Below are 22,361 nucleotides of genomic sequence, written 5' to 3'. Positions count from 1 at the left end.
ACTTTGGTAAGTGATATCTATTGAAAAAATTACCCATTTCCTTTAGATTTTCCAATTTGGTGGAGTACAGGCTTTTAAAGTGTGTCCTTATGATTCTCTGGATTTCCTCAGTGTCTCTTTTTATGCCCCCCTTTTCATTTCTGATTTTGTTAATTTGGATATTCTCTCTGTCTCTTAGTGTGGATAAGGGTTTGTCTATCTTGCTAATTTTCTTAAAGAACCAGTTCATTGGTTCTTTGTATTCTCTTTGTTTCTATTTTATTGATTTCAGCTTTCAGGTTTGATTGTTTCTTGCCATCTACTCCTCTTGGATGTGCTTACTTCTTTTTGTTCTAGAGTTTTCAGGTGTGCTGTTACAGTTGTTAAGTATGAGATCTCTCCAATTTCTTTTTTAATGTAGCCACTTACTGCTGTAACTTACCACTTAGCACCACTTTCATTATGTTCCATAAGTTTGTGTGTACTATGTATTCATTTTCACTGAATTCTAGAAAGCCTTTAATTTCTTTATTTCTGTCTTGATTCATTTCTTCATTCAGTAGAATGTTGTTCATTTTCTTTTCTTTCTTTCTTTCTTTTTTTTTTTTTTTTTTTTTTTGGTTTTTAGAGACAGGGTTTCTCTGTGTAGCTTTGTGCCTTTCCTGGATCTCGCTCGGTAGTCCAGGCTGGCCTGGAACTCACAAAGATCCGCCCGCCTCTGCCTCCTGAGTGCTGGGATTACAGGCGTGTGCCACCACCGCCCGGCTCATTTTCTGTGAGTCTATAAGCTTTCTGTTGTTGTCCAAACCCAGCTTTAATCTGTGGTAGCCTGGTAGGATGCAGGGAGATATTTCACCTTTCTTCTGTCTGCTGAGACTTGCTTTGTGTCTGAGTATGTGGTCAGTTTTGGAGAAAATTCCATGAGGTGCTGAGAAGACATATTCTTTTGTATTTAGGTGAAATGTTCTATAAATATCTGCTAGGTCCATTTGAGTTGTAACTTCTGTTAGCTCCAGTATTTCTGAATTTAGTTTTTGTCTAGATGACCTGTCCATGAGTGAAAGTGAGGTATTAAAGTCATCCACTATCAGTGGATGTGATTTACGCCTTCATGGTGTTTCCTTTACAAACTTGGGTACATAGATGTTAATAATTTAAATGTCATCTTAGTGGATTTTTCCTTTGACAAGTACATAGTATCCTTCCCTATCACTTTTGATTAGTTTTAGTTTGAAGTCTATTTTGTTAGATATTAAAATGGCTACATCAGTTTTCTTCTTAGGTCTATTTACTTAGAATATTTTTTTCAAACTTTTACTCTGAGGTAGTATCTATCTTTAATAGTAAGGTGTGTTTCTTGGGTGCAGCAGAAGGATGGATCCTGTTTTTGCATACATTCTGTTAGCCTATATCTTTTTACTAGGGAATTGAGACCATTGATGTTGAGAGATAACAGGGACCAATGATTGTTGATTCCTCTTATTTTGTTGTTATTGTTCTTGGCGGTGGTGATGTGGTACTGGTGGTAGTGGTGGTGGTAGTGGTGCTGGTGGTGGTAGTGGTAGTGGTGATGGTGATGGTAGTGGTGGTGGTGGTGGTGGTGGTGGTGGTGGTGGAGGTGGTGGTGGTGGAGGTGGTGGTGATGGTGGCGGTGGTGGTGGTGGAGGTGGTGGTGGTGGTGGAGGTGGTGGTGGTGGTGGTGGAGGCGGTGGTGGTGGTGGAGGCGGTGGAGGTGGCGGTGGTGGTGGCGGAGGCGGAGGCGGAGGCGGTGGTGGTGGCGGAGGCGGAGGCGGTGGTGGTGGCGGAGGCGGAGGCGGTGGTGGTGGCGGAGGCGGTGGTGGTGGTGGTGGAGGTGGTGGTGGTGGTGGGGTGGCGGTGGCGGTGGTGGTGGGGGGGAGGGGGGTGGTGGTGGTGGGGAGGTGGAGGGGTGGTGGTGGGGTGGTGGAGGTGGTGGTGGGTGGTGGTGGTGGTGGCGGGGTGGAGTGTGGTGGTGGAGGTGGTGGAGGTGGAGGTGGTGGTGGTGGGAGGTGGAGGTGGTGGTGGTGGTGGTGGTGGAGGGGGTGGAGGTGGTGGAGGTGGTGGTGGAGGTGGTGGAGGTGGTGGTGGTGGTGGAGGTGGGTGGTGGAGGTGGTGGTGGGGAGGTGGAGGTGGTGGTGGTGGTGGAAGTGGTGGATGGTGGTGTGGTGTGGGTAGGGTGGTGGTGGTGGTGGAGGTGGAGGCGGTGGTGTGTGGAGGTGGTGGTGGAGGTGTGGTGGTGGTGTGGTGGTGGAGGGTGGTGGTGAGGTGGAGTGGGGTGGTGGAGGTGGGGTGGTGGAGGTGGTGGAGTGGTGGAAGTGTGGAGGTGGTGTGTGGAGGTGGGGTAGGTGGAGTGGTGGTGGTGGAGGTGGAGGTGGTGGTGGAGGTTGGTGGTGGAGGTGGTGAGGTGGTGGTGGTGTGGTGGTGGAGGTGGTGGTGGTGGAGTGGTGGATGGTGGAGGTGGTGGTGGAGTGGTGAGGTGGTGGTGGTGGTGGTGGTGGTGGGTGGTGGTTGGTGGTGGTGGAGGTGGTGGTGGTGTGGTGGTGGTGGTGGTGGAGGTGGTAGGTGGTGGTGGAGGTGGTGAGGTGGTAGGAGTGGTGGTGGTGAAGGTGGTGGTGTGTGAGGTGGTGGTGGTGGTGGTGGTGGTGGTGGAGGTGGTGGTGTGCGTATGTGTTTGCTTCCCTTCTTTTGATTTTGCTTGTGTGAGATGATTTATATCCTGTGTTTTCATGGGTGTAGTTAACCCCCTTAGGTTGGAGTTTTCTTTCTAGCATCTTCTGTAGGGCTGGATTTATAGATTTTGTTTAAATTTGACTTTATCTTGGAACTATGCCTGATGACATGAGGTCAAGCCCAGGACCAACTCCTGCATTGTCCTCAGGTCGCCACATTGTGTGCATGTGCACATGTGCTTGTGCGCGCGCGCACACACACACACACACACACACACACACGCACACACACGCACGCACACGGAGGGAAAGAGAGAGAAATGGTGTAAAAAAGAAAGGCAGATTGTTCAGCTTTCCCTCAGAGTAGCTCGGTAACAGCTGGGTTTGTTACAGGAGCACCCAGTGCTTGGGCAACCATTCTTTGTTCTACATCCCTGCAAGACAGACGAATTCATGACTGCGGTGCTGAGACGCTCTCAGGAAACCAATAGGTAAGAAACACCTTCAAGACACGTTGTACTCTACTCTGACTTTAAAAGTATAAATCTGTTCATGTGACTCTAAAAGCCAGGCTAAAATCAGAAATATTCTTGCTCATAGTAATGGTGAACACGTTGACTTTGGCTGTGCGCTAAGTGTCCTGAGTTTAGATGAGCATCCCAGTAACTGAATCCCACTGTTCTACTTGGTTTTCAGGCAGGAAGTGAATCCCACTGTTCTACTTGGTTTTCAGGCAGGAAGTGAATCCCACTGTTCTACTTGGTTTTCAGGCAGGAAGTGAATCCCACTGTTTCACTTGGTTTTCAGGCAGGAAGTCTGCTAAAGCACAGAGGAGTTAGGCGACTCTGCTGAGGTCACCCAGCTAGGCTGGGGCGGGACGAGCACTGACTCCAGGCATTTGACTTCAGCACCACTGTGTTCTCACTGCCGTCCTCAGCCAGCTCAACAGCTGCTGAAATGCAGACGAAAGCTTTGGGCCATCCTGAGGACTCAGAGGCCCCAGTTCTGTTCTGCCCTCCGACTGCCTTGGTGGGAGATCCTCATTACTCTAGGATCACAAATCCGTACACTGTGTGGCTGGCATCAGGGTTTCCCGGATTCCCACATCCTGGGGCAAGGCCTCAATTCTTTTCCTATCGGTCACTCTCTGGTTCTCCGCCAGATACTACGATACAGCGTTTATATTACATATGCCTTGCTTGTTTCCTAGAAATGTCAACTACATCACATCCTGGCTGAGCATTGTGGGGCCAGTTGTTGGTCTGAATCTACCTCTGAGCTATGCTAAAGCATCATCACAGGATGAGTGATGACGAGCGAGGTAACGAGCAAAGCCTGGGTGCATGCTTCCTTGTTAGAAAGATGATGGTGTCTCTCTTACCCTTAGCTACACCTCGGGTCTGGGATCAGTTTGCACTGTCTTTATTGGGCTGGGTCCTGGCTAATTCTTCAGCCTTCCAGTTATTTGAGAGGTGTTTACCTTGCTACAAGGCCACACACACAACCGCAGGAGTGGGTGGTTTTATGTTATGGCCAATATTCTGGAAATAAGACTTTACTGCCCTCCTTTACTCTGCTTTTGTCTTATTCTTGTTCCCCCAGAAACTGCGGCATGGAGGACGCCAAGAGTATACCTGGGAGGCCCCGGTGTTTATGGAAATGGGACTGCAGTATCTCATGTCACCAAGATTTGATGCAGATTTCTTTCCTTGAGAAGAAAACGTCTGCAAACCTGTTTGGAATAGTGGTTGTGTGGAAGGAACACTTCACAGATTCAGATCACTGTAAAGAGCAAAAATGAATCTATTTCAGTGATGTTGTAGTTCTGTTCATGTGACTCTAAAAGCCATAAGTCATAAATATTCTTGCTTATAGTAATGGTGAACACGTTGACTTTGGCTGTGTGCTAAGTGTCCTGAGTTTAGATGAGCATCCCAGTAACTGAATACCACTGTTTTCATCAGGGATCACACAGGTCCTTTTCCTCTAGACATAGTTCTTCTGTTATGGAGATTGATAGAGAAATGTGTTTGTGTGTTCAGTTTCATATAAGATGTATGAAAATTAAAATGTAAAACTTACTTGTCAAAATAAAACTGTTCCATTATAAATCAATGTCAGATGTTTTGTTACAGCGAGAAAAACAGAGGCACGTGTGGCCAGAGATGGCTTTGTGAGAAGGGGTCTGTACTAGGGTGAGGCAGCGCTCCTCTGGAGAATCATGGAAGTCTGTAAGAGCACCCCAGTCCACATCTGCCAGGTAACGACTGAACTCTGAATGAGCAGAAGTAGAAAGGGCTCATCTAAACTGCTAGGAAAGCTACATGTAAGTAGTTTAAGGTGCTGAGCTGAACGTATTCCTGCTAGGCTGAGAATCTGTGTCTCTGCTAGCTGGACACTGCTGTTACCACTTAACATTTTCACAGCTTCTGCAAGGGAAGTCTCCCTTCACTCTCCCTGATATGAACAAAGATTTCTCAGCAAATCATTTCTCAAGCCTGTCCTCGTGTGTGTGCGTGTGCGTGTGCATGTGTGTGTGTGTTCTAAATAATGTACTTATCTGGAAATACTAGTTATTCTTTGCTAGCAAGCTCTGAGATGTTAACCTACTAGCTCAGGCCTAGTTAAAGTTTGGTTTTAATTTTTGTTCTTTCAGTACTGGAGATTGAACGTAGGGCCTTGCACATGTTCTTCTCAGCCTCTTTTTACTCATTTTGAGACAGGATTGTCCAGGTTGGCCTTGAACTCACTTTGTAGCCCAGGTGGGTCTTGAACTCTGCTCCTCCTGTGTCAACCTCCCTAGTAGCTGGGACTCCCGGGCCTGTGCCACAAGGCCTGACTTACCAGGAGCTTTCAGTGGTTGCTCATTCATTATTTGCTTCCTTGTTCGTGGTGGATCATAAGTCACTGAAGGTGAGGATATTATTTGGGGGCCTGGCATGATGGCACATGCCACTAATTCCAGGAATCACCCAACAAAAATGTACTCTGTGTGTGAAAATAGAAAATAAAGTTGGCAAATACACTGAGAGAGAAAGGGCATGGAGGTGGGTGGTGGGGAAGTGCTGGGGGAGGAAAAATCATGATCAGAATACAGTGTGTGGAAAACATTTTTCCAATTAAAAAATAAGGCTCTTCTAGCACTCAGGAGACAGAGGCTGGTGGACCGCTGAGTCCGAAGACAGTCTGATTTATATTGCAAACTACTGGCTAGGACTACATGGTGAGATTCTGTCTGAAAAAAAAAAAAAAAAAGAATGTTTTTTTAAAAAAAAGGGCCTTTGTCCCTCATCCTCTCGCGATGGATCAAGAAAGGTTCCCATCTGCAGTGGGGAGGGAGTTCTCCAGCCAATGGGAAAGCAGAGTCAGTCATGATCAGATCAAATTGGGGTTTTCTCATTTTTCCCCCATGGTAGTGTCAGTTGTATATATGTTCCTGAGATGGCAGGATGTGGGGTTCTGCTCTGTAAAAGCACCCCTTTCTTAATCCCCAGTGATCTGCCAGTGAGGCTTTTAAGTTGAGGGTAAATCAAGAATATGAAACTGTTCTCAGATTTATCACACTTGTATCATATGGGAGTGCCCCACCACCCCACCACCCCACCCCCGTGCTACATGCTAGGGAAGCAGCCGTTTGCCGCCAGAGCAGCTCTCGGATGCAATTCTTTTGATACACTTTATGTGTACTCATGTATCAGTGCATGTGTATCTGCACATGTGTGTGCAGGTGCCTGTGGGAGCCAAAGGGGACTGGATCCCCTGGAGTTGTGAGCTGACTGATGTGAATTCTGGAAACACAACTCAGGGTCCTCTGCAGAGCAATGAATGCTCTTTTGTTTGTCTTGTCATCTTTTTGAGACAGGGTTTCTCTGAGGAGCCCCGCCTGACCTGCCTGCAACTCGCTCTGCAGACCAGGCTGGCCTTGAAAGATCCACCTACCTCTGCCTCCCGAGTGCCAGGATTGAAGGTGTGCACCATCACTGCCAGGCAACAGTAAACACTCTTACCCCTGAGCCACCTCAGATTTCTCACCTGACATTCTTACGTGTATCACATTCTGGTGCTGCGGGGTACATGACCCGGAGAATGCTTTAGTCCGGTGGAGACAGGCAGGAAGGAGACTCTGGACCATAGGATACACGCTTTAGCTAAGGGCTGGAAAGCAGGTCTCAAGGAAGGCTTTGAAGTAAAGAAACGTGAGCAGACTGATGAGTGACATGTCCTCTGTCCAACCAGGAGGTAGCAAGGAATGATGCCGCCTGCCATGTGCCACCCTGGAAGAGCCGTCATGGTCGAGCTGAGAAATTTTATTTTTTTACTTCCCGGAGAACCACCAAGAACAGGTGAAGGGATTGGAGATGGTAAAGTAGTCACGTTTGTATTTTAGACAGAAAGTGCTTTGAAAACTCTGCTGCTCCATGCACCTATCTCACAGAGCTTTTTCAGAATTCTCCATCATTGCATTGATAAAGGAGAGGATGACAGGGGTCTGGCCAAGTACCAAGAACGTTTCAGTTCTTACCTGGGCTCGTCCTAAACAAAACCTGCTAGTGTCTCCAGAACCCTGAGTCACCTGAGGCAGGGCATCAAGCCTCTCTGAGCCTCTGTTTTTGATGTGTCAGATGTCTGAAAGTTTATTTAATCCAATAAAATCAGTTTGCTGGTTATTATTTTTTAAAAAAATAAAGACCATATTAAAAAGAAAATATCGACTGTATATTTCACATAGTGAAAGTATTGTTATCTTGTGAATTTTGCTTTCAACCAGTCATTGTCCTCAGTGGTGAGATTTGTTCTGAAGAACACACATCCTTAGGTGTTTCAGCTGTGGGTGAGCCTTGTCAGGAGATGGTAGTGTGTGGCACACTAGGCTAAGTGCTGTATGCAGCCATATATGTGGCTTTCTCACTGAGCTGTCTTCAAGCAGCATGCTGTATACATGTGGTCTGTGTATATTTGGGTGTCGTGATATATTGTGTACCCCAATATATTGTGTACCCTATTGGTGAAATTATTAAGGCAACTCCATGTAATTAAAAGGGAGGTTTATTTTGTGGGGTAACTTACAAGTGAAGGGATAAGTAACAGGGTCTGGGAAAGGTGTAGCGCAGTCCGGTGGTGTTCTCTGGAGAGCACTCGGTCTACCTCCAGCGTCCAGGGTCCAGGCACCAAGAGAGTCCCCGCATCCAGATCTCGGGTCTTCGAGGTCCTCTCTCAGCCCCACCTTGTGGGCGTGACCATTACCGAAGCCTCATTGGGGGTTGGAACTTCCAGATCAAAGCTGGAATGGCTACCCACTACAGTACCCTAATAAACTTGTCTGAGGATCAGAGGACAGAGCCAGCCACTAGATTAGACATAGAGGACAGGCAGTGGTGGCACACATCTTTAATCCCAGCACTTGAGATCTCATGCCTTTGCTTGGAAAGCACACATGCCTTTAATCTCAGGAAGTGACCTGGCTGGGTGGAGAACGGTATGTAAGTCCTGAGGAGACAGGAACTAAGCAGTAATTCAACTGAGACCCTCAGGGGAGAGGACTCAGGCTTTCAGTTTGAGGATTCTAGAAACAGGATCAGCTGAGGAGTTGGTGAGGTGAGCTCAGTTGGCTGTGGCTTGTTCTGTTTCTCGGATCTTTCCACTTTCACCCCAATGTGTGGCTCCATGTTTTTGTTAATAAGATCTTTTAAGATTCATGTTACATATGTGTGTAAAATCTATATAGGAAATGCATGTGTCTGTGGAGGTAGGGTGGGTATTGCTGCTTTGTGATACAGACAGAGTTCTAACTCCAAGGAACAGAGCTCTGAAAGTGAGCAGGCAGATTAGTTCCTTCTACTTCAAAGACCATGTCATGCCCTTGTTACTGCTGGCCGGTGAGTTGATGGCCGCTGGGACTTAGGCAGTATTGAACTGTTCTTGTGCCCTGGATACTCTCATGGACGCTGGTCTGAAGCTGCCCCTCTGGATTTGAGTTTTGTTGTTTTTAATACAGTGTCTTACACTGTAGCTCTAGGAGGCCTAGAAATCAATCTGTAACCTAAGCAGGCCTCACACCCACAGGAATTCTCCTGCCACCACCTCCAGAGTGCTTGGATTACAGGCGTAAGAGAGCATGCTCACACTATGCCTCAGTATTTTATAGGGTGTATTGGTTAAGTGTTTTTACCGTTTTATTTCTAAGTGTTCTTTTAAAACAGCACCACCAGCCCTTGCTTTACCTTTTATGTTGTCAGTGGCGACATCTAGTGGTCATGTTGCCAGTGCCCTTCAGTGCATGTCCTCTTCTGTAAAATATTAAAAACGAACCAAAACCCACATGTATTCTATGTTCAAATTAGTCTATATAATAATAAACCCATAACTCTGTGGTACTCTCTTGGATTCCTTTCCAGGTTGTCACGTGGCTTCAGGAAGCCACTACTAGTTACAAAGAAGCTGTTAACAAAGGCAGCCTGATGTGTTAACAGGGAAGCACAGCTCAGCAGATCTGCAGCATCTAGTAATGACCTCCTAGCACTAAGTATCTGTTGGATATCTGAATTACATAGGGAATTACCGAGCCAGAGGACAGTTTAAAAAATAGAGAGAAATTTGACCAGAGGCTGAAAGGCCAAGACCATTTATAAAGTAGCCATGACTAGATAGACTAGGACATCCTCAATGGGTGTTCACCTATGAAGGTGAGGCTAGCAGTACCCATAATCCCAGCACTAGAGAGGCAGAGACAGAAAGATTGTCATGAATTCAAGGCCACATTTGGCTACATAATGACTACCAAGCCAGGCCAGTGTACTTATCAAAACTCCAGCGACAAAAATAAGTAAATGTACTGGTAGTGGTCATGTGGTTGTCCCCACATCTTTATTTTGCTGATGGTTCATGTGCACTGCAGCTGTACAGATATTCTTGTCCTGCCAGTACTGTGGCCACACACTCAGAATGTATAGAAAAGTTTAAATTACAGAAACTTTCAAACGTGAGAGTGGAGACCGGTGTGAACACTCACATACCTACAGATCGGAACCAGCACACCAGATTGTGCTGTATTCGCTTCATCTCATTCTTTTGTTCTTCCAATACCATAAAGTGAATTTTAGACACTGTGGCATTTGTTTCTATGGGTACAGACATTTTTCTATGACCTTGTCCATCGATTTTTGCTCCATGTTCAATTGTTAAATATTGCAACCCCTAAACTTTGGGCGTTTGTCCTTGTCTTTATCCCAGATGGTAATCTTCATACCCACGTTGTGATTGTAGACTTACCAATGTCTTTGGGCCACTTTTTTTTTTTGGAGCTGAGGATCGAACCCAGGGCCTTGTGCTTGCTAGACAAACACTCTACCGCTGAGCTAAATCCCCAACCCCTGGCCACTTTTATTTACAATGATAAGCCAACAAGTACAAGCAAACCAGAATGGCAGGAGCACTTTACAGCTTCCATGGGATGGACCGGTAATACTGTTCTCCCCCACAGGCTCACTCATGGGTTGGGAAGTTGGCTGTGATGTTGAGGTGGGGCCTTGTCATAGTCACTGTTCTATTGCTGAGAAGAGACACCATGACCAGGGCAACGCTTATCAAGGAAAGCGTTTAACTGGGGCTGGCTTAAAGTCTCAGAGGTTTAGTCTAATTTCATCTTGGTGGAGAGCATGGCAGCACTCAGACAGAACACGGTGCCTAGGAATGTAGCTGAGAGTTCTACATCCGGATCCTCAGGCAGCAGAGAGAGAGTCACTAAGCCTGGCTTGGGCCTTTGAAACCTCAAAGCCCACTCCCAAAGACATACTTCTTCCAATAAGGCCACACCTCCTAATCCCTCCCAAGTAGTGCCACTCCCAGATAACTAAGCATTCAAACAGATGAGCCTATGGGGGCCATAGGTCAAACCACCACAGAGCTCTGGGAAGTAATTCCGTCAGGCAGCTCCACCGTCATGAGTGGATTAGTGCTGTCTCACAAGAATGGATCGAGCAGGACTTCGGGGACTGGATTAGTTCTCTTGAAAATCTACCTGATAGGCTGGCTCACCTGTATGTACTCCCTCAGTTGATGGCATCCACCGGGATAGCCTCACCAAGGCTCAACAAGTGCCCGTGCCGTGCCCTTCAACCTCTAGAACTGTGAGGGAATGAACTGCTCTTCTTTATAAGGCACAGCAGTGCAAAACAGACTAGGATAATCATCCACACAGAACCTCGCCACTGTGGGGACATCTTAGAAACAAAACGAAACCACACTCGACTATCCACTGTTTCAGCTGTGATTACAATGGAACATTTGTGAGCTGGAGGGATGGCTCAGTTGTTAAAAGGCTGCTGTTGAGGAGGACCCAGGTTTGGTTACCGTCAACCATGTAGAGGTCCACAGCCAGCTTTAACTATGTCCTGGTTGGGTTTTTGTCAACTTGACACAAGCTGGAATTATCTGAGAAGAAGGAACACAATTGAGAAATGCCTTCCTAACATTGGCCCTCAGGCAAGCCTGTGGAACATGTTCTTGATTAATGACTGAGGTGGGAGACCCAGGCCATTGTGGTGGTGCTAACCTGGGAAGGTGGTCTTGGACGGTATAAGAAAGCAGGCTGACTGAGGCAGTAAGCAGGACCCCTGGCATGACCTATACTTCAGTTCCTGCCTCCAAGTTCCTACCTTGAGTTTCTGCCTCGACCTCCCTCAGGGATGACTGTTACTTGAAAGTGCAAGATGAAATAAACCCTTTCTTCCCCATGTTACTCTTCATCATGATCTTTATTACCACAACAGAAAAGTGACTAATGCACTCCAGTTCTAAGGATCCAACACATTCTTCTGGTTTTCATGAACACTGCACACATGTGGTGTACATACATACACTCAAGCAAAATACTCATAGACATTAAAAATCTTTTAGAACAATAAGGTGGAAATTTACTATTGCATTTCTGCTCACAGTTGAACAGAATAATACAGTAGTTTCTTATCTACTTTAAATAAATCTAAAGATGAATAAGAACATATTTTCAGAAAAAAATATGCACTTTTATGCATATACACACACATAATGAGAAAATTCATAAACTATCATGATGATCCTTTACCCTTTAAAATCGATGTATAAGATAAAAACCTAGATCAAAAATCCTTTCTGATAAGTGCACACACTATGGGCAGGAGAAAAAGGAGTATGGTGATGGGAAAATACATACATATATAGTGTGTAAAGTACAGCGTGAACAAACCATCTGATATTTAGAAGACGTAAGAACGAAAGTGGAGCTGATGGAATGATCAGGACATAAAATGTTCACTGTGCAAACATGAGGACCTTAGTGCAGGTCCCCAGAAGCAACATAACAGCTGGCATAAGGGCACACAGCTGTAACCCCAGCGCTGTAAAGGCACAGGCAGGCAGTCTGGCTCTCTGGCCAGTGAGACTAGCCTGAGAGCCCCAGGCTCAGGGAGAGAGCCTGCCTCAAACAATAATGTGGAGGCGGAATGGACAAGGAAGACCCCGTTTCCAAAGCAGGTGTTAGAGGGCAGACCATGCTTCAGCAAGTCACAGTGCTGTGCTCAGTTGTGACCAAGATGAAACACTGTCCCCAAGGTGGCAGTCCAACACAGGTGGGAGCTAAAGACAGGAGGCACCAACACTGGACACCATGGAAACGGGCACGTTTGTGTAAGTGCTATGGGTCCTGCCAAACCAGCCATCTTTAGTCAACTTCAGTGAAGTTTAAAAACAAGCAAACAATAAACAGTGAGTAGATCAGACAGCAAATCTCATTTCCATAACTTACTGCCTCTGTCATAGTTATTGTTCCATTTCAATAATAAAAACACCTTGATCTAAAGCAACATGGGGAGGAAAGGATTTATTTCATCTCACTCTCCGCCACTGAGGGAAGTCAAGGCAGGAACTCAAACAGAGCAGGAACAGAAGGCAGGAGCTGATGTAGAGGCCACAGAAGGGTGCTGCTTACTGGCTTGCTCCTCCTGGTTTGCTCAGCCTGCTTTCTTTTAGCACCCAGGACAACCAGCCTAGGGATGGCACCACTCACAATGAGCTGGGCTCTCCCATGCTAATCATCAACTAAGAAAATATACCAAGGGCCAGTCTGGTGGGGGTCTTTCCCACTGGTGGATTCCTCTTTTGTAATGACTAGCTGCTTTCAAGTTGACATGAAACTAGCCAGCACAGCCATCACTAGTCAGGATCACCGGTAAAGGACCCGCACAGGGAGCTGGCATTCTTACTGAGTCTTACTAGAATGGGGGTGCTTAGCTCCTCTACACCTCCTAGGGGAGCAGCACTCTTGGCCCCACATTTGCTGTTTGATGGTTTCAAGGTTGTCTGGGAGGCAGAGTGCACTGAAGTGGAGAATGTGATGGTGCCTGGCTGAAATTCGGGGGGGGTGGGGGTCAGAATGGTTTGTTCCCAAACTAAGGGAGATACGGAAATGAAAAATTTAGGAATTTGAAAGCAACCTCAGAGGCAAGCCAGACCAACAAAATACAAGAGATAGAAGAGAGAATCTCAGGCACTGAGACAACATAGAAGAAATGGATACATCAGTCAAACAAAATGTCAAAGGCAGAAAACTTCAGGAAATCTGGGACACGATGAAAAGACCAAATCTATGAATAATAGGAATAGAGGAAGGAAAAGAAACCCAGGTCAAAGGCACAGAAAATATTTTAAACAAATTCATTGAAGAAAATTCCCCTAACCTAGTTACAAGAAGCATACAGACCATCAAATAGACTGGACTAGAAAATAAGTTTCTCCCACACATAATAATCAAAGCATTAAACATACAAAATGAATAAAGAATACTAAAAAGCTGCAAGGGAGAAAGATCAGATAACAAATAAAGGCAGACCCGTTAGAATAACACCTGACTTCCTAATGGACACTCTAAAGCCAGAAGTTTAAGTTGCTCTCCAAGGCTGCATAATAGGATGTTTCAGCCAAAGGCATGGTTAACCGGTGTCTTATGCTTCAAGGCCTAATTACAAGATGCTTTGCCATAAGGCATGGTTACCACATGTTTAGAGAATTAAGAAAGGGTCTACTTATTTATACTTCATACTTTAATCTTGAAAGGGGGAAGGTCTCTTGGCTCTCCCCCCTTGCTAGTGTATAAAAAACCCATTAGGAATAAACTTCAGGCAACTGGGTATTGACTCAGGCCCTCCCAGAGCTATCCTGTGTCTCTCTTTTTCTTCATTTACATCTATATTTTTTCCTATCTAGCATTTCTCAATTACTCACTCCCACTTCAAGGACTGTTCAACAGGTTGGGCTGGACCCCGACACACAATAAATGGGGAAAGAAAATTATTGCATGATAAAATCAAATTTAAGCAGTATCTACCTACAAGTCCAATCCCAGAAAGGTGCCAGAAGGAAAACTTCCATCTGAAAAGGTGAAGCACACCAGAAAAAAATTATTCCTTATAAGTAATTCCAGACCAGCAAGTCAAAAGAGAGTGGGGGAAACCCAGATCTTAACAACAAAATAACAGGAATCAGCAAACAGCACTCACTGATACCTCTCAACATTAATTGTCTCAGTTCCCTAATACAAAGACACAGACTGACAGAACGGATTCGAAAACAGGATCCGTCCTTCTGCTGCATCCAAGAAACAGTTCAACATCAAAGATAGACATTACCTTGTTGTGGCCGCGTTGAGAGACCTCCTCTGCCCCCTGCCCCCAAGTAAGACCACCACAGAGCCGATATCCGATGCAAAACACACAGGGGTTTATTGATAACAGGCAAGCCCGGGCTTGGTCCATATCCAACATCTGACACAGAGGGTGGAGGAGGAAGGCCACCAGAAGCTCGCGGCGTGAGGAGTTTTTAAAGAGAAAAACCACAAGCAGGGTGGTACAAGCCTTGGTGTCATATGATTGATTGGGTGAGGGTGTGTAATCTTTGAACTTACTGGTTGGGGGTTACAGTTATTACTTTGGGGGCAGGCCTGGACAAGTCCCAGGCTTTATCCTTGAGCTGCCATGGGGGCTGGCTGGCCTCGAACGTTCACACTGACCCATGCACGTAGCTCTAAGTTGGAGAGGGGTCCAAGACAGTAAACAACTGGGTGAACCTTGAGTGGTCAGAGTACATGCAGAAAGGGAGCTACTGCAAGGACTATGTTGTAGCCCTCCCAGAAACTGCTGTTCAAATCTCAGGAAACTAAGAAATTGAGGCCTGATCTCTGAGAGAAGACGGAGCAGCCTGTTATGGCGTCTACTTGGTCCTTTCAACCTCAAGGTAAAGGGTTGGAAAAAAGATACTCCAAGCAAATGGACCTAAGAAGAAAGCTGGTATAAGCATTTTAATATCTGCCAAAATAAAGTTCAAACTGAAACTAATCAAGAGAAATAAAGGGCACTATATACTCATCAATGAAAAATCCACCAAGAGAACACTGCAATTGGTCACATCTCTACACCAAACACAAGGACACACATTCCTAAAAGAAACACGACTTCAGCTTCAGTCACATATCGACCCTCACACAGAGGTGGGGACTGCAGTACCCCACTCCTGCCAAAGCACAGTCATCCAGACAACACTACACAGAAATGCTGGAGTGAAATGATGTCGTGCATCAAATGGACCTAGCAGGTATTTACATCTTCTTCTCGGCGGCCCATAGAACTTTCTCCAAAATTGTCCATATACTTGGACACAAAGAAAGTCTCAACAGACACAAGAAAATTGAAATAGCACCCTGAATCCTATCTGATCACCACAGATTAATGCTGAATATCAACAATGACAGGAACAACAGAATTATAAACTGAACAACTCACTATTGAACAAAAAATAGGTCAAGATAGTAATTAAGAAATAAATTAAAACTTTTTAGAATTGAATTAAAATGAAAACACAACATACCAAAACCTGTGGGACCCAATGAAGGCAGATCTAAGAGGCAAGTTAACAGCACTAAGTGTCGACATAAAAAATTTTGTAGCTGGGCTGGAGAGATGACTCAGAGGTTAAAAGCACCAACTGCTCTTCTGGAGGTCCTGAGTTCAATTCCCAACAACCACATGGTGGCTCATAACCATCAATAATGAGATCTGGCACCCTCTTCTGTGTACATAATAAATAAATAAACCTTTAAAAAAAATTTTGTAGCCTGGTGGTGGTGGCGCATGCCTTTAATCCCAGCACTTAGGAGGCAGAGGCAGGCAGATCTCTATGAGTTCAAAGCCAGCCTGGGCTACAGAGTGAGTTCCAGGACAGGCTCCAAAGATACACAGAGAAACCCTGTCTTAAAAAACCAAAAAAAAAAAAAAAAAATTGTAGCAATCTCATATTAGCAACTTAAAGGCATATCTGGAATTTCTAGAACAAAAAGAAGAAATCAGACCCAAAAGGAATAGAAGGCAAGAAATAATGAAACTATGGACTTAATAAAATAGAAAACAAACAAACAAACAAAAAATACAAAGACTCGCCAGGAGGTGGTGGCACACACCTTTAATCCCAGCACTCAGGAGGCAGAGCCAGACGGATCTCTGTGAGTTCGAGGCCAGCCTGGTCTACAGAGCAAGATCCAGGACAGGCACCAAAACTACGCCGACAAACCCTGTCTTGAAAAAAAAACAACACAAAACAAAAAAATAAAATACAAAGACTCAATGAAATGAAGAGTTGGTTCTTTGAGAAAATCAATGAGACTGATAAACATTTAGCCAAATCAACTAATAGACAGAGTGATCTAAATTAATAAAATTAGAGATAAAACAGGGAACCAACAACAGAGAGCAAGGAAACCCAGAGAATCATGAGGACATCCTTTCATAAGGTATACACCACTAAACTGGTAATTTTCTTCATATATACAACCTACCAAAGTTAAATCAAGATCAGATAAGCAATTTAAAGAGACCCATAACTCCTCAGGAAATAGAAGCAGCAATTCAAATCCCCCAACTAAGAAAAGCCCAGGAACAGATGGTTTTAGCACAGAATTGAAGCAGACTTTCAAAGAAGAAGTAATGCTAATACTCCTCAATTATACTGCTAACCAGAAACAAAGAACTGTGCCTAATTACAGTAACCACAATTTCCATGATACCTAAATCATACAAAGATCCAACAAAGACATTTTCAGATCAATTTTCCTTATGAATGTAGATGCAAAAAATCTCAACTACACACTTGCAAACTGAATCAAAGACTACATAAAAAATATCATCCACCATGATCAAGTAGGCTTTATCCCAGAGATGTAGGTATGGTTCAACAAATGTAATATGTAATCCACTATATAAACAGACTGAAAGACAAAAATCTTACGATCATCTCATTAGATGCAGAAAGGGCCTTTGACAAAAACTTTAACACCCTTTCATTATAAAAGTCCTGGAGGGAGTAGAGATACAAGAGATACACCTCAACATCATAAAAGTGGTTTACAACAAGCCCCCAGCCAGTATCAACCTAAATGGAGAGAAACTGAAAAGTACTTTCACTAAAATCAGGAACAACACGAGGCTGTCCACTCTCTCCATACCTAGTCAATATAGTGCTTGAAGTTCTAGCTAGAGCAATAAGACAACTGGAGATCAATGAGATATATATTGGAAAGGAGTCAAAGTATTTACTTGCAGACAATATGATAGGTTACATCAACAGCTGACAGATGTTTTCAGTGAAGTGGCTGGATACAAGATTAACTCACAAAACTCAGCCCTCCTATGTACAGATGGAAACACACTGAGAAAAATCAGGTAAACAACACCTTTCACAATAGGCCCAATAAAAACATCATGGGGGGGGGGGGGCTCTAACCAAGCAAGTGAAAGGCTTGTAATGATAAAACTTTAAAACATTGAAAATAAGAAATTGAAGAAGCTATCAGAAGATGGTAAGATCTCCCATGTTCAAATATTTGCAGGATGAACATACTAAAAATGGCTATCCTAAGCAGCAGTGGCGCATGCCATTAATCCCAGCACTTGGGAGGCAGAGCCAGACACATTGTTGTGAGTTTGAGGCCAGTCTGGTCTACAGAGTGAGAACCAGAACAGGCACCAAAACTACACAGAGAAACCCTGTCTCAAAAAAAAAAAAAAAAAAAAATGGCTATCCTACCAAAAAGCAGTCTACAAATTCAGTACCATCAAAATACCAACACAATATTTTACAAACCATCAAAGGACAATTCTCAACTTCAGATAGAAAAAAACAAAACAAAACAAAAATCAAACCTGGGACAGCTAAAACAATCCTGAACAATAAAAGAAGTGGTGGAGGTATCACCATCGTCAATCTCAAACTGTATTACAAAGCCATAGTAATAAAAACAATATGGCATTGGCATTTAAAAAAAGACACATTGATCAGTGAAATTGAACTGACAACCCAGGCATAAATCCACACACCTATAGACATCTGATTTTGAAAAATACACACTGAAAAAAAAAAAGACATCATCTTCAACAAATGGTGCTAGTTAAATGGGAGGGCTGTATGTAGAAGAATGCAGATCCATATTTATCACCCTGCATAAAACTCAACTTCAAATGGATCAAAGACCTTAACATAAGGCCAGATAGACTGAATCTGACAGAAGAGTAAGTTAGGAAATAGTCTTGAACTCTTTGGCACAGGAAAAGACTTTCTGAACAGAACACCATTAGCACAGGCACTATGATCAACAATTAGTAAATGAGACCTCATGAAACTGAAAAGCTTCTGTATGGCAAAGGACACCATCATTTGGACAAAGTGGTTAGCTACATGGTGGGGGAAAGATCTTTACTAATTACACATTCCATAGTGGGTTAATATCCAAAATATATAAAGTTAAAAAGAAAACAACCTGGATATCAAAATCACAACCCATTTTTAAATAGAGTTCTCAAAAGATGAAACACAAATGGCTGAGAAACACTTAAATAAACATACAACATCCTTAGTCATCAGGGAAATGGAAATCAAAACTACTTTGAGAGTCCATCTTAAATCAGTCAAAATGATCAAGATCAATAAAACAAATGACAGCTCATTCTGGTGAGGATGTGGGTTAAAGAAACACTCCTCCAATGCTGGTGGGAGTGCAAACTTGTACAGCCATTATGGAAATCGGTGTGGTGGTTTCTCAGAAAGATGGGAATCGATTTATCTCAAGATTCAACTATACCACTGCTGGGCATCTATCCAAAGGACTCTACATCCTACTACATCCATGTTCTTTGCTGTTCTATTCTCAATAGCCAGAAATTGGAATCAGAGTAGATGTCCATCAGTGGAAGAATGATAATAGAAATGTGGTACATTTACACAGTGGAGTATTAATTACTCAGCTATTAAAGAATTATGAAATTCACAGGTAAATGGAGCTAGAAAAAAATCATGAGTGAGGTAACCTAGACCAAAAAGACAAATATAGTATATATTCTCTTATATGTGGATGTTAGCTTTTAAGCCTTCTATGGGCATACTATAATCTGTATAAGCACAAGGATTAGGTATAGAGTAGGAGACTGGAGTGGAGGGAAGAAACGCCTAAGATAGTGTAAATAGAGTATATAGTTATGGAGATGTGGGGTTGGGGGCATGACTGGAACAGGGAAGTTAAATAGAGAGGGGGAGGGAAAAGGGGGTAAGGGAGGGAACACTTGAAGGGACATCTAACATTAAGGGTCATTTGAGAGGTAATATGGAAACTTACCGCTTAAAATATGTACATATATGAAAGAAATCTAAATGGAATCACCAATTAACTAGAGAGACAAAGCCCCAACTAGAACTCTCTTGCAACCAAGTAGAATCTCCAGGGCCAGGAGTGGATTACATCTGATTGAGTTGTTGATAAAGAGGCCCCATGGGAACCCCCAAAGTACTCAGGCTATTGACGAGGTTATTGGTTACTCCCCATAAACTGATGGTCAAGTCCTATTGCTGAAGACAACATCTACATGTATCACTGAACACAGAGAAGTGGAGCTGGTACCTACTTAAAGCCTTCATCCCTACCGACTAGTGTTCATGGTACTGAAAGGTACTCTGCACACTACCAGAGGAGGAAGGTGAACCCAATCCAGCCACACATCCTGCAGTCTACAATGGTGACTTGTCTGTAAGACATGCTGATGGAACAGTAGCACAAAACCTGTGGGAGCAACCAGCCAGTCTGCTAGGAATGAAAGCTTACTTCACAGGCTAGAACTCATGCCCAACACCGCCTGGGTGCTCAAGAACCTACAACGTGATAGGCTGTGGACCTAGGGGAAAACCAAACACTATTCTACTAAAGGAATATGGCAATAAAATGACTCCAGTGACATCCTGCTACATCCATAGATCAGTGTCTTTTTCAGCCATTATCAGAGAAGCTTTCTCTTACAGTATATGGGAACTAACATAGAGACCCACAATTGGGATGCAAAGTGGAACACTTGAAACACTCAGTCCTAAGTGGATATCTTCATCAAAACCCTCCCCTCAGGGTTCAGTGAAGTACACTGAAGAGGATGGAGACAGATTTTAAGAGCCAGAGGAGATGGAGGACATGAAGGAAACTGAGTCCTCCAGACAGAACAAGACACACATGGGAACTTACTGTCTACCTTGTCTTTTGATTGTCTGTTAGGGTTTCCTATTTTGTGTTTTGGCAAGTTTTGTGTATATGTGTATATGTCGATGTCTCTGCATGGGTGTTTCTCGAGCTTTTTTTCCTGTTTGTCTCTTTGCTTTGTTGGCTATTTATTTATTTCCTTGTTGGCTTGTTTCCCAAAGAGAAAAAGCAACCATGGCATTGGGTAGGTAAGGTGGTAGGGAGGATCTGGGAGAATACGAGGGAAAACTGTAATCAGAATATGCTGTATGAAAAAATTATTTTCAGTAAAACAATAAAAAAGATACATATATAGCTTCTGAAATTAGAACTGCACAGTTCTATTAAAAGTAGAAGAAAAAAGTGGTATCTAAAGTACTATGCTAACAGAAATTTTCAGAACGCATTTCAGTATTTTCATAAAGCACGAAATTTTCACTGATCATATATATATATATATACACACACCTTACTTTCCCTCAGACACAGAACAGAAACTCTTACAAAATCCCCAGCATGGATCTAGGCCTGAGGTGGCTAAGAGGCTGTTCGGCTTGTAAAGCAGTGCCCACTGCTTGGCAATGGTTTGACTTTCCGCAGCGATAGTATTAGACCAACAACTGTTCTCATCTCAGCGGTTCACAATTACTTTTAAAGTGATAGGACTTACCTACGTTCCATTTATTTCCAGCTGATGAGATGAGGTGGCCAGATCTGAGCAATGGTTCCTGAGCAAGACAGTATAAAGTATCCAGGAATGGGACGAGGTGCCAGGTGTGGTGGCCCACACAAGGCTGTAAGCTCAGTATGTGGGAAGTAAACAAAGGGAGAAGAGGTGGTCTTCAGACAGATACAACACAAAAGACCAGTGGTTACACATGGACAAAGTCAGAAGTCCATTACCTTGGAGCTACCTGAGCATGTTCAAAAAAGATCTCACAGACACCTTAAAAATCGTTTCTCAGAAGACTGCCGATACCTGGAATCTAGCAAGTGGCTAAAGGGATCATGACATGCCTTTGCTGTCGGATCTTGAGGAAGTGAAGGTGAGGTTCCTTCTGCTCTGGACAGTCTAACTTAACACAGATAAATAAGGGGCTCAAGTACTGTTCACAACTTCTACTTTTTTCTCTTCAAGACAGTGTTTCTCTCTATATCCCTGGCTGACCAAGAACTCTCTGTAGACCAGGCTGGCTTTATCCAATCTGCCTCCCAGGTGCGATTACAGGTATGAGCCATGCCTAGAATCCTAACTCAGCATAGGTTAAAAATGCTGTTTTTGAGTCTCACCTGGTCCCCATTTAGAGTGTTGAAAATAAATCGTCCGGTGCATTCCCTTTTTGAGTGTATATGACATTCCATCATATTGAGTTGTATTAACCCCAGCATAATCAAGACAAAACTACAAAGGAAACTTTTGGCCAGGCACTGTGGAACACATCTTTACTTCCAGCACTCACTCTGGAGGCATACGCAAGCATGACAGCCAGAAAGGTATGTGTTGAGGGCGGGGGGGAGTTAATAAAACGTAAGGGCTCTACTTCTCATCCTGGTGACTGTCCATCTTGTCTCCATACTGTAATCTTCAAGAGTTAAATAAATGATAACACATAGGAAGTAACTTTTTGAAATTGCCCTCTTGTACTCCTGTGATTCATGGAAGTTGGTGCATGTAACACCAATTTCACTATCTAATTAAAAAAAAATCACATGCACATGTGTCTGTGTGGACTTGTGCACATTGAGTGTATGCCTGTAGAGGCCAGAAAGGTTTCGGATTATCCTTGAGCTGGAGTTACAGTTGTGTTCTGCTGGAGATGGGTGTGAACACAAGTCCAAGCGGCAGTTCTTAAACTGAGCCTTTTCTCCAGTGCCAACAATAGTTCTTACGGTTAAGTAGTGTGCCATTTTTGGATATACAATTTAACTGCCTCTCCTGTAGATTTCTAGTTCTTGGCTGTCACAAAGTTGCCATAAATACATGCACAGGCTTTAAAATACGAGCATGTGTTTTAACTTCTAACTACTTAGGAGTTTAAAGGCTGAGATGTATTTGTACTGTTAACTTCATACAAAACTGCCATTCTCCCCCAGCCAACAGTGGATGGAAGACCCAGCTGTTT

The 22,361-nt window shown here is 43.9% G+C and overlaps 1 protein-coding gene across 1 annotated transcript in view; it reads left to right on the top strand.

Moving 5' to 3' along the window:
- Positions 1-4,992, top strand: part of Atg10 (autophagy related 10) — a 265,367-nt gene extending 260,375 nt beyond the window's left edge. Inside the window, exons 6-8 of the mRNA XM_036207102.1 lie at positions 3,060-3,157; positions 3,877-3,987; positions 4,269-4,992. Of these exons, the coding sequence (XP_036062995.1) occupies positions 3,060-3,157; positions 3,877-3,976 (198 nt within the window). The 3' untranslated portion in view covers positions 3,977-3,987; positions 4,269-4,992. The remainder of the gene's footprint in view (positions 1-3,059; positions 3,158-3,876; positions 3,988-4,268) is intronic.
- Positions 4,993-22,361: the final 17,369 nt, after the last annotated feature.

The sequence above is a fragment of the Onychomys torridus genome, chromosome 15, assembly GCF_903995425.1.
Source record: "Onychomys torridus chromosome 15, mOncTor1.1, whole genome shotgun sequence".
NCBI lineage: Eukaryota > Metazoa > Chordata > Mammalia > Rodentia > Cricetidae > Onychomys > Onychomys torridus.
The sequence above is the reverse complement of the archived record's forward strand: the minus strand, read 5'-3'. Positions and strand labels throughout refer to the sequence as shown.